The 12,826-nt window shown below is 38.2% G+C and overlaps 1 protein-coding gene across 2 annotated transcripts in view; it reads right to left on the minus strand.

The window, feature by feature from the left end:
* Positions 1-5,316: 5,316 nt before the first annotated feature.
* Positions 5,317-12,826, minus strand: part of LOC114651818 (uncharacterized) — a 42,532-nt gene continuing 35,022 nt past the window's right edge. For both annotated transcript variants that reach the window (XM_028801810.2, XM_028801809.2), the window contains 3 exons: positions 11,828-12,100; positions 10,505-10,556; positions 5,317-6,565 (listed from right to left, as the gene is read on the minus strand). In XM_028801810.2, the coding sequence (XP_028657643.1) occupies positions 10,516-10,556; positions 11,828-12,100 (314 nt within the window). In that variant the 3' untranslated portion in view covers positions 5,317-6,565; positions 10,505-10,515. The remainder of the gene's footprint in view (positions 6,566-10,504; positions 10,557-11,827; positions 12,101-12,826) is intronic.

The raw sequence follows: 12,826 nt of genomic DNA on the forward strand, positions 1-12,826 counted from the left end.
GTAATAATGATATTTTTACATACCCATGGGTGTTACCTTTCAAATAAATCATAGTAAGTTTCAATGTGTCTGCTCTCTTCCATTATTAAAATACGTGATGTACACACATATTCTGAGGTGAGCAGCACGTCACAACTGAGTGAATCTGCTTTTATCAAAGGTCTCATCTATGTCAAGGCACATACAGTGAAAAGGCTCATTACCATTGGATAGCTGAGTTTCAGCCCATGATAATGATGTATAGTTGTCTATGATTGGTCATTCATATTGCATGTCATAGCTGTGCATAAAAAGCAGGAAATAAATAGATTCTGTGAATGCTCATTTTTATGCTTTATTATACACAAAGCTTGAGCAGGATTCTGAGCACAGTTTTGACTATTGAGAAAGACTCGTTTGAAGGACTTGATGCTACACTTGATTTGTAAGTACTGGTTTTAGTATAACTTTAAAGCATTGCAACATGTAGTTTTGCAGTTCATTCGTCATCTGTTCAATTACCATACCCAAACGCTGTCTGCCACACATTCTCCTTATATTAATTTACTGAGCAGTTCTGTTTCAGTTTAAATTTAGAGTACAGGCACTGTTTCTTAGCATACATGTAAATAGTGTTACACTGTACTTGTGCCTCTTGAAGTTTCATGGGAGGACTCCCCTTAGATCAATGTTACTGTGTCATGAGCAAATGAGCACAAAAAAGGTGTTGCTTGTTCAAAGTATAATTGCTCAGCCACACATGCACTCCCCCACCAAAGGGATCAACCGTGCTGTTTATTTTTAAAAGCTCTCACCACTGAAACCTTGGAAGTCAAACCTGAGCACTAATAGAACCAGGATAAAAAAAAATCTTTGACAGGTCTGTTGATTCCTTCGGTGGCAGTGGAGTGTGTAGGGGGATTATTCTGTGAACAAGTCTCCTGTGCTTGTGACCCAGCGACTGCAACTTGTGATCTCAAAAGTGACTGAGAAACTCTGGTTTAGGTGTATATATCTGTATGACTACCTCTGCCTGTTTTGTGCCATTTGCCCAGAGCTGTCGCAGCCCTAATAGAAGCAGGTATGAAAACGTGTGTACTGTGTGTAGTTAGTTTATTCTAGATGTGAGGTGCACGAAAAAATTAAAAATCACACTTAACTTCTGTGGGGCAACTGCAACAGTGTGCAGAGGAAGGATGAATTTCAGCACAAAAAAAAAATCTAGTGTGCAAAAACCATTTTAATGGTTTAGATGAGTACATTGTTATATGTATATTGTTACAAATTATTCATTTGTTGCTTCAGAGTGATATATAGTGTATGTGTGTTGTGACTGGCAGCCATGGCCAGCACCTGGCCAGGATGCCAGCTGGATGGAAGCACGGGGGGAGAGAGTATCGGCAGGGCACTACCTCCCCAGGAAACTAGATGGCAGCCCTCCTGGGCAGCCGTGGCAGCATGGATTCCAGTAGGGTACACTGGAAGTTGGAGTGTGGCACAGCCCTATTGGGTTTTTGTGGGGGGGCTGCCAGAGGGAGCTGCAGAGCCCTACAGGGGGCATTCACCACACCTAGGGGGTAATTCCAGTTCTGATTAATGAGCCATCTGGAACACCCCCAGAGTCTGCTTGAAAGGAGCCGCTTCACTACTTTTGGGGAGCCAGAGTCGGGAGGAAGAGGGACGAAGCTTGCCAAGAGGAGGAGTGGAGGCGGACGACAAAGAGAAGAAGGACTGTGTATTTAGTGCAACTATGCTGTTGTGGGAAGCGAGGGAGGTGCGCTCCACATGTGAAATGAATGTGTGTTGTGCTGAACTCATGTCTCTGCCTGTCTGTGTCGGGGTAGGGGCAGCTGGAACGCCCATAGTTTCCACAGTGTTTATGTACTATATATATACTACTGTGTGTGTGTGTGTGTATATATATATATATATATATATATGTTTTTTTTTTAAATAATTAAAAATTTTAACTGCTTCTGCAGGTACTTGTTTTGAGAGATTGTTTAGGTGCCAGAGGCTAAATGTTTTCAAATGGAGTACTTGTGCAATTATCGCTGCAGATTGGGGCACAAAAGAAAATTGTTTCCAGGGTTTATATCATAAAATGTTTTGGTTATTTGCAGTTTTTTTGGAAAGAAATCTCTATAACCCCAATGTGTGATGATTTATTTAGTTGATATTGGTGTAAACAAAAGTTCTTAATGATGTAAATACTTTCTTTTAAAAATCTGAAGTGTTGTACTTGCTGCTTTTCAGTCATTTGCAGTTCCTTTATTATGTAAGCAGAGTAATAGCCATTTACTTTTTGGTATGTATTTTAGGTGCAGCAATGCTAAAAATCCCTTAATGCACAAGGCATTAATGTATACTGTTTTGGAAGGCCTAGGGCTTTTCTTAATTAGTACTACTGCCTTGCAGCTCTTGAGTCTAGGGTTCAGATCATGACCAGAGCTCCACTAGTTGAAACAAAAACCTGCAGCTATGAAGGGATTCCAGGGCTGAGTTTGAGAACCACTGGTTTAGAATGGTCAACCAGCAAATAAAATGGGTATCCAGTCAGTCCTAACATTTTAAAAAAGGAAGGTTGATAGACACATTATTTTACTATAGCCTGCTTTTGATATTTATTGATGCATTAAGTGTTTCATTTTATGATTGTTTACATAGTCGTTTTCACTGTTCTTTGTACTTGTAGTTATTATCATTTTATTATATTCATGATGTTCAACAAATGCCATCTCTTAGAAACTATGGTTACAGCTTTATTAGGTGCACCTACCTAATAGAGAGTTGGTCCTCATATACTGTTAGTCCAGCTGGAATGTTTGGGGGGCAGCAAACTTAGCAAAATGTTGAGAGTTCAATGACCATCAAGCACAGAGCCGTTGGCCCTTTTCGTCTCTAGTTTTCTCATAGTTCTTGCAGATTAGCTATTGGTTAATGTCTGTTCTGAATACGAGATGCTGGCATTGATTGAGATCTGGTATCTAGAAAGCGCACTGTGTGAATTTGAATTTATTAGTATTTCCATGATACTATTTCAAGATTTCCATAGCCTTTTGACATTAAACTTTATTATGCTGAAAAAGTCCAATTTGGAAATGGGTACTATTCTCCTAAAAATGGATTCACATGACCAGCAGCAGTATTCCAATATCCTGTGCCAATCAATTGACTGGTCTAGCATGAGCAAGAGTGAACACTGGGGTGTTACGGTAACCATTGCTCACTGAATGCTGTTTATTTTTATTTTTTTTAATCACCGCGTTGGACAGATGAACATTACACTGAGATATAACATCTGTTTTTAGATTGCTGAAAATATTTTATTCTGCTCTGATGGAGTAAAGAACTATTTGCTACAGTGATAGCTTTCCATGTTAGCTGGCATAACCTCTTTGGCTTTTGTATAGCAGATGACAAATCATCCTTAAATCATGGAAAACTTTAACCTGTCCAGGATGACTCCTCATTTTTAGGTACTCACCAGAAGAACTTTAGTAGACCTGCCTCATGAAGATATTCATCGACCACCAAACTGTATTCATCAAGGATCTCGCCATAATTTCCACTAAGGTGAGAATGATGGTAAGTCTATTTATTTTATTTTTTTGTATGTAAGGGTCACAACTTGAGAAAATTCAGCTGCTCGATTAACAATGTGCTAAGCCACTTTGCCAAATCAGTTGCCTAGATGCATTTGAACAGTCTCAAACTTGGCTTCGCTATCATTAGTTCTTTCACTAATAAAGCCCTTTTGGTTAACATCCACAATGTTAAACTGGCAGCAAACAGATGACTTTACACGGCTGAAGTTAACAGTCTACTGGCAGTTATTTCCTGCAAAAAAGGAAATTTAAAGTAAAATTATAAAGTAAAAATTTTATCTTAGGGCGGCACGGTGGCGCAGTGGTAGCGCTGCTGCCTTGCAGTAAGGAGACCCGGGTTCGCTTCCCGGGTCCTCCCTGCGTAGAGTTTGCATGTTCTCCCCGTGTCTGCGTGGGTTTCCTCCGGGTGCTCCGGTTTCCTCCCACAGTCCAAAGACATGCAGGTTAGGTCAATTGGCGATTCTAAATTGGCCCTAGTGTGTGCTTGGTGTGTGGATGTTTGTGTGTGTGTCTTGCGGTGGGTTGGCGCCCTGCCCAGGATTGGTTCCCTGCCTTGCGCCCTGTGTTGGCTGGGATTGGCTCCAGCAGACTCCCGTGACCCTGTGTTCGGATTCGCCGGGTTGGAAACTGGATGGATGGAAATTTTACCTTTTGCAATTTCATTCTGAATTTAATTAATTAATTAATTCATTAATTTAATTAATTCATTAGAATGCTGCAAAAAAAAAAAAAAAAGCACTGGTGCCACCTGCAGCTGATTGAATTTTCATTTTTCACTTTGCATTTTCATTTTCAAGATGCAAATAGTGTGGGTCAATGGGTGGGGCTTTGCACCTCGATTTCCCACAATTCTCTGTCCTTCATAGCTGTAGCCACTTTGATCGATAGAATACTTCTCACTTCGATTGTGTTTAATTCACGTGATTATAATCTTTTCATCTCCGTATTGCGAGCTTTACAGTGAAATCATCCCACAAAATCCAAAGACCATGCATAATTGTAGTTCTGAAGTAAGTAATGTGATATTTCACTGTGCATTCATGTTTACTTACTGCTGTATTGTTTACTAATTTTTTACTAATTTTTTAAATGTTTACTGTCGTTTTATTACTGCAGATTTTATTAATGGTCAGTTTTACTCTGAGAGGTGATCTTAAGTGTCATAAAGGTGCCTTAAGTAAAATGTATTATTAATATTATCATCTAGAGACTCTAGTTATGCCACAAAGTGAGAATTCACACCCTTACAACACCTCTTCCAGCTTATAGGGAAGATCTTTGGATGTGTGAATCAGCAGGAACAGGAATTGATCAGTGTAGACAACTTTTTTGCTAAGATTCCATTGTTAGTGTTTAGTATATTGTGGTATTGCTAACTTGTTTCTTGTTTGTTTTTCTTTTTGACCAGTGAGAGGGTCTTTTTTGAGTCATTACACAACCACACAATCCACTAACACCTTTCTAACCCATCAGATTGAGCAGTCAATTACATGGAAAGTACAGGTGTAGTCAGTAAAATGAGTCTGCAGTTTACATGCGGGAAGAATGCAGGTTAAGACAATTGATGGATAAGCATGCTTCTCAAATGAAAGCTTACAGTACATCATCCACAGCAGCCATCAGTGTTGAAAGGTTTGGGAGGCATAAATGCATTGTGGGAATGTGCTAATTTGACCTTATACTGGTGGTATTATGATAAATAAGCATTACAATGAAGTAAACTGATTAATTTGTTCAGCATAAGTTAGTTTATTAATAGTAATTTGTTAGAAATATAATAAATGAATATGTCAAATAATACAGTAGATTATTTATACAATACAGAAATATATTACATATGTTTATGGTACAGTTTGTAACATGAAGTGTCTGAATTGTCTTATTAGCTGTTAAATTGCTGTCAGTGCTTACATTTGAGCCTTGATAAAAAATATACAAAAACTCCTCCAAACATAACTATTGTCATACCAAGCTATTTTAGCTGGAGTATTATGCCTGTGATTTTGTGTTATACCCCTTTTAACGTACATATTCGGTCTTCTTCCCAAATACAGAGATGGTTTAGGAGGCTTACATTTGGACAGCTCCATCTGAAGAGTGTAAATATGAGTTGTTTCTGTAAAGTGTTGAAGAAATCAAGTAATACTGCCTCCTTGCAATTTGAAATTCATATGATAACAAAAAGGAGAAAATAGATGCATATTAACCTCTCATTAATGTATTATATGCAAGAAGGATGTTTTACCTCCTTTTTCAGAATGACCTCATTGTCTTTGAGCATAAGAAAATAAGAAGAGTAGTAGGTCACTGAGTCCATTGAGCTTGTTCAGTTAGGGGTCAGTTAAAGGGTTCTTAGGGTTTCATTAGCATTCTATCAATGTTACAGTATTGAAAAAAATAAAATCTTGACTATACTGGCAAATTCTCAAATATGTAATTATAATTGGTAAGGAATACTGCATTTTTAAACAAATCATTCAGTACTGGCTCCTCTGTCTAACATAAATATTGCTTAGTTTCAGGTCTATTGAAATATAATGCCCTTATGTCACTTTGCTCAGCCTGTGAATATTAAACTTATTAAAAATAGCTAATACTCTATATATTAATAATGGTATGTTTCTGTCTCTTTGATAAAATGTTTTTAGTTTACAGATTTTCCAGATGGAGCCACAAATATAAAAGGGAGTGTTAGATCTGAGAAGAAATGAGAAAGATTTGGGCTTGTTCAAAATTCATATTTTGTAGTTGTTAAAGACTGAGTAGATAATCTGAAATAAGAAAGCCACTTGGTACCTTATCACTGAAAAACTAAAAACAAATGTTCTGAAGGTCTTTAGATAATAGTTTGAAATAGAGATTCCTGTTGTGTTATTCCTTATATTTCACAGAGGAATGAGATAAGCAAAACTATGCAGTTCATTGGCATACTGTTGCTCATTTATATTCTTGAGAACTTGAATGGTGAGGATCAGGGTCTGTTAAGAAAAAGAAAAAAGCAAACTTAATTTCTGAAGACATCAATAGGTCAGAAATTGGTTAATGGTTAACTGGTTAATGTAATTTAAGAAATGTTTCTTCTTTGTTGGGTGATCTGATCACAAAAGTGACTTCAGGACTTGGGACATGTTTGGGACTAACAGTCATATGCCATACTCGGCCTCAGGTGCACATCTACTGCATTTACATGATGCTCACAAAATGTAGGAGCAAAAACAGAAAATGTTCCATTTGTTACTTTTAATAAATTTGCAAACATCTCTAGATAGATAGATAGATAGATACTTTATTAATCCCAGGGGGAAATTCACATACTCCAGCAGCAAAAAATATTAAATTAAAGAGTAATAAAAAAAATGCAGGTAAAAAACAGACAATAACTTGAATAATGTTCAACGTTTACCCCCTTTGGTGGAATTGAAGAGTCGCATAGTTTGGGGGAGGAATGATCTTCTCAGTCTGTCAGTGGAGCAGGACAGTGACAGCAGTCTGTCGCTGAAACTGCTCCTCTGTCTGGAGATGACACTGTTTAATGGATGTAGTGGATTCTCCATAATTGATAGGAGCCTGCTGAGTGCCCGTTGCTCTGCTACAGATGTCAAACCGTCCAGCTCTATGCCAACAATAGAGCCTGCCTTCCTCACCAGTTTGTCCAGGCGTGAGACATCCTTCTTCTTAATCCTGCCTCCCCAGCACACCAGTGCGTAGAAGAGGGCACTTGCCACAACCATCTGATAGAACATCTGCAGCATCTTACTGCAGATGTTGAAGGATGCCAGTCTTCTAAGGAAGTACAGGCGGCTCTGTCCTTTCTTGCACAGAGAATCAGTATTGGCAGTCCAGTCCAATTTATCGTCCAGCTGCACTCCCAGGTATTTATAGGTCTGCACCCTCTGCACACAGTCACCTCTGATGATCACGGGGTCCATGAGGGGCCTGGGTCTCCTAAAATCCACCACCAGTTCCTTGGTTTTGCTGGTGTTCAGTTGTAGGTGGTTTAAGTCGCACCATTTAACAAAGTCCTTGATGAGGTTTCTATACTCCTCCTCCTGCCCACTCCTGATGCAGCCCACGATAGCAGTGTCGTCAGCAAACTTTTGCACGTGGCAGGACTCTGAGTTATATTGGAAGTCCGATGTATATAGGCTGAACAGGACCGGAGAAAGTACAGTCCCCTGCGGCGCTCCTGTGTTGCTGACCACAATGTCAGATCTGCAATTGCCGAGACGCACATACTGAGGTCTGTTTGTAAGATAGTCCATGATCCATGCCACCAGGTATGAATCTACTCCCATCTCTGTCAGCTTGTCCCTAAGGAGCAGAGGTTGGATGGTGTTGAAGGCGCTAGAGAAGTCTAGAAACATAATTCTTACAGCGCCACTGCCTCTGTCCAAGTCTATAACCCTGCTTTGCTTTGTCATTCTTGGGTACTGAGTGTTGCTTGATGAGAGGACAAATAAATGATTTCAGCACAAGGTTACAACACAACAAAATTAACTTTCTGAAACTACTGTGTATATACCTGTACTAATTGATTGATCAATCCATTGATACATAGACTAACAAGCATTCCCTGGAACACAAAATTGCCTCCATTCTTATTCAAATAAGACTGAACTACATGAAATTTAACAGAATTAGTTTAATAGTAACACTAGTTATCAAAACAAACCCTAATAAGGCATTGCCTTTCATTATGTAACGTTTGATAAATGCCTTACATAGACTATCACTTCATGTTTCACATTCAAAGGGAACGGCCTTTCAGTTTTTCTTTGCCTTTTCCAGCTAGCTCACGATCAGAGTCACGAAGAGTCGCAGGATAATTAAAGACGACATGTGAGCAACAGACATGACAAGTTGAGTGAACTACTGCACATGGACACTTGAGTACAGCTTGCTGCAGAACTGTGGATCAGCCCTGCCACATTTAGCAGGCTGCTGTGAGGACAGTGTATGAAGGTGGTAGCATCAGCTATGGAAATAACTGATATAATAACCACCAACACTGAGCCATGCCCCGTATCACAGGCTACAGCAAAGTGGATTTGTAATTATCACATACATGACTGCTTGTTAGTGCCAGCAACACACATTTGATAACCGTCCCTGTTTTTCTTGTATATGTGAATTTTTGTGAAGTGAGGGAAGACTGTATTTTAAATAAGTAAAGCAATATGTATATTTGCATCGCCTTTTTGTTTTTGGGTTTAATGTTGCACTAATATTATCAAAATATAACTGAGCATAAGTAGCCATTTGCATTTTAAAATGTAGTGAAGTAAAAGTGAAAGCAGACAATGTTAAAATGCTCTCAAAACGTACTCAAGTACATTAAATTATTTCTACTTCGTTACTAAACAATACTGCATTCCAGTACTTCCAGATGGTGCCTGGGGCCAACTGTAATGTAACTTTCCTAGTATTTATGGGGTCTGCCCAGAATTGGATCCTAACGCAGTGTAGACTGAACTAACTAAGTTAGCAGGATCTCACACAGAATACATCTAGCCACCATTCACTTCACCTACTCATTGAATATGAGTTTTTGTTTATTTATACAATTTTTTTGATTTTTAGAATAACAGTGGGAAAAAAAACATTTAAATAACACAAACATGTGTCATATGCAGATATAAACAAATTCAAAATCTGCTATATTTTAGATTCATATTTAACCTATGACAGCAGACAGACTAGTGCTCAAGACAGCATATCTATATCTGATTATTGATACAGTTGCGCTATTTGTATTCACTTCATAATTTCATTTTCTAGTTTGATAACTGCTCCTTTTAACATATAAAGCCTTAAATGGCCAAGGTCCAGCTTACTTATCTGAACTTATCATGACTTACAAACCAGAATGCACATTAAAATTCTCGATCTGTTTATGATTTCAAGGAATAATAAAACAGTGGGAGGTCGAGCTTTTAGTTACAGGGCCCCTAAACTGTGGAATTGTCTGCCTGCTACTATAATAGATGCCCCTTCGGTCTCAGCTTTTAAATTCCGGCTGAAAACTCACTACTTCAGTTTAGCATATCCTGACTAGAGCTGCTGATTAACTATAAAGACTGCATCTCTGTTGTTAGTCATTAGCACTAAAACATAAGTAATATGATATTTATAGTTTGTTACTAATCCTCACCTATTCCGTTGCTCTTCTCGGTACTCAAATGTGGCACTTGGTGCCACTGCCCTACTGCCAAGTTGTTTTGCCTGCCTAAGGAAAAGTCATCTCTGATGGGGGGAGCACTGGAATCGTCGGGTAGAAGGGTCCTTTCATCAGATTGGCCAGCTCAGCACTGACTCAGCTGTGGAATGGCCAATAGGAGTAGGCAACTTGATGGCCGAGGTCTCCAGGACTCTGAACAAATCCAAATCGTATTATGTTATATTATTTACTGTTGAATTTTCCTCTGTACTTGTAATATTACTATTGTATGATTGTATTGTATTGAGGATTACTTGTGTTCTGTTCTGTTCTGTGTATTGTATTGTATTTATCCCCTCTTTTTGACGCACACTGCACACCCAACCTACCTGGAAAGGGGCCTGTCTTTGAACTGCCTTTCCCAATGTTTCTTCCATTTTTTTCCCCTACTAGGGTTTTGTTTTGGGAGTTCTTCCTTGTCTTCTTAGAGAGTCAAGGCTAGGGTGCTCTCAAAAGACAAGACCTGTTAAAGCCCATTGCAGCACTTATTGTGTGATTTTGGGCTATTCAAAAATAAATTGTATTGTATTGTATGTTCTGAGTACAGCCATTTATGAAAGCTGTCCATATGAAGTGTATGATTGATTCAACTGAAACGTAACTTCATAACAGAGAAAAATAAACACCATCAGTCACAGTTTAGGCATATTGTAATCAAGATGCTGAAAAGTGTTTTTGGAAATAATCTTGTTAACCTTACCTTTGCCACTGTTAAGAGGTTTTTCCTCTTGATGATCCTAAAGCAGCTGGAGCTGAATGAAGAAAAATATATGTTTAAACATACATTATATGATTGAGATTACATAATTAAGATTGAGATGTACATTATTGATTGATTAACTGATAATATTATTCATCTGAGTCTGTACCTTTGTTTTTTTTATTTTTCTACTGCTACATGCATCTAAATTTTCCCTTGGGTTTATCTAATCAAATTAATAATAAATAGATGTGTTCCAAATTTTAATATCTTAGTTTCTTGGACTTCTCATAATTGATTCTAAGAGGCCCATCTGATTTTGATCTTCATTTCTTTTGATGTTTTTGGAAACCAAGACTTTCTAGAAAACTGCCTAAAGCGTCTACTTAGGGATATTCCCCACAGTTATAAAGATTCAGATTCATTAAAGTAAGAGAAACTTCCTTGTCGCTATGGCTTGGACGGGTGTAAAATGTCATCATTGAAAGATGATAACATAAACCAATATTAGTTCTCTAAAGTGCCCTAGTTATGATTCACAAACTACTGAATCGTTCACCCCTGTGGCCAGAGGACTGGATTGCCGCCTTCTCCATGACGAGTTTGTGTTGCAATGTGAAAGAAATTTCTGTATATCTTGGTTGTGAGGAGCATGAGTCTATGCAGTTACACTATTGCACACACACTTGTACTGTAGATTTACAGGGCCAGCTGAGAGTCGCCAAGTAACCAGGCATCTTCAGATTGCAAGAAGAAGCCTGACTATTGGGGCAGGATATACAACCTTTATATGTGAAGTGCAATATCCTAAATTTGAGCCCAGTACTAACTAGTACATGACATTCCCAATTTGTGTATGTTTACTCTATTATGCAGGAAGTTCCTATATTTATAGTGATTGAGATTTTCCAAGCCCTCCCATTTTGTATAATTCCATTTATCATAGTTTAAGGTTTTCACAGGTAGTAACTAGCTGGAATCTATTGTCAGCTCCCTGGAGCTTTTCAGCAGTAATGCTAACCACTTGTCACCCTGATTTCCTCGCTTTTTGCCTGACTGCTCATCTGGATTTTCCAAGGTGAGCGTACAGAATGTAATGTGATATTTACATTGAACTGATGTAATAGACTGTTGGGAATCTGTTATGGCAGATGTGGGCCCCAGCTCACAATAAGCTAGACAAAGAAAAGTTCAGGTCTGAAAATGATTGGATGAATGATTTGATATTACTATTTTTTGTTTATCACACATCTCTGTTTGTGCAGTAGCTTTCTACAGAACAATCACGCCAATGCACACACTGTGAGATGAGGTGGGTATTACCTGATACATGACTTCCAGTCTCCGTACAGGACAGCACATCCGTAAGCTTGAGAATGTTCAATGCCTCCTTGATTTTGGACTCTGAAATGTTTTGTCCATTCTTTTGTTTAATTGCCTGTAGCATTTGATATTTCTGTTCTTTCACATCCAGCATGTATTTTTGCTTGATGTTTTCTATCTCTAAATCACTTAGACCAAGAATTCTGATGAAGTGCTTCCAGTCTACATCAGTAAGATTTCCAATCACTGAATACAGAAATTTGTTGCTGGCATCTTTTAGAAGGAGATGGAAAAAAACTGAATTATCAACTGAAATATGGTAAGCATTTTGTACAATTTTTAGGCATCAGTTAACTATATGAATATAAATGTCACAACCCGGGGTATATGTACAATATAAAGAATGGTAGGTCATTGAACAAATTTCACGCTCAGATTGTGCCATCAGACAGAGATCTCAGGTATAAATACATCTGTAGGTAGAAAGTATCAAAAGTTAGCTGTCATTTATTACACCTTTCAATCATTTTGTGTTTAGACTGAGTATATAAACCTGCAGGCTGAAAGAGTTTCTAAATTCATTTAAGACTTGTCTTGTCCACAGTTGAGAGAGAATGCACAAGGCTGACTGGCCATGTTTGACCTCACACACTATTTAAAGATCAGTCGTCTCATGTAGACATCTGGTTTGCCAGTGAGTTGTAATATATAAGCTGTGATGGCACTTGTTCCATTGTGGGTTAAAGAGAAAAGAGACATTCTACAGTGTATACTGGAGCCCTGTCCACGGCTAGATTGTGTCTTGCACCTAATGTTTCTAGGAGAGGCTTAGCATATCTTCACATTAAACTGGATAAAGTGAGGTTAAAAATGAACAACAACATTTATTTATATAGCACATTTTCATACAAATAATGTAGCTCAAAGTGCTTTACATGATGTAGAAAGAGAAAAAAAGACAAAATAAGAACGGCCCGAGTAGGACCTGTTTCTCATCTT

The sequence above is a fragment of the Erpetoichthys calabaricus genome, chromosome 5, assembly GCF_900747795.2.
Source record: "Erpetoichthys calabaricus chromosome 5, fErpCal1.3, whole genome shotgun sequence".
NCBI lineage: Eukaryota > Metazoa > Chordata > Cladistia > Polypteriformes > Polypteridae > Erpetoichthys > Erpetoichthys calabaricus.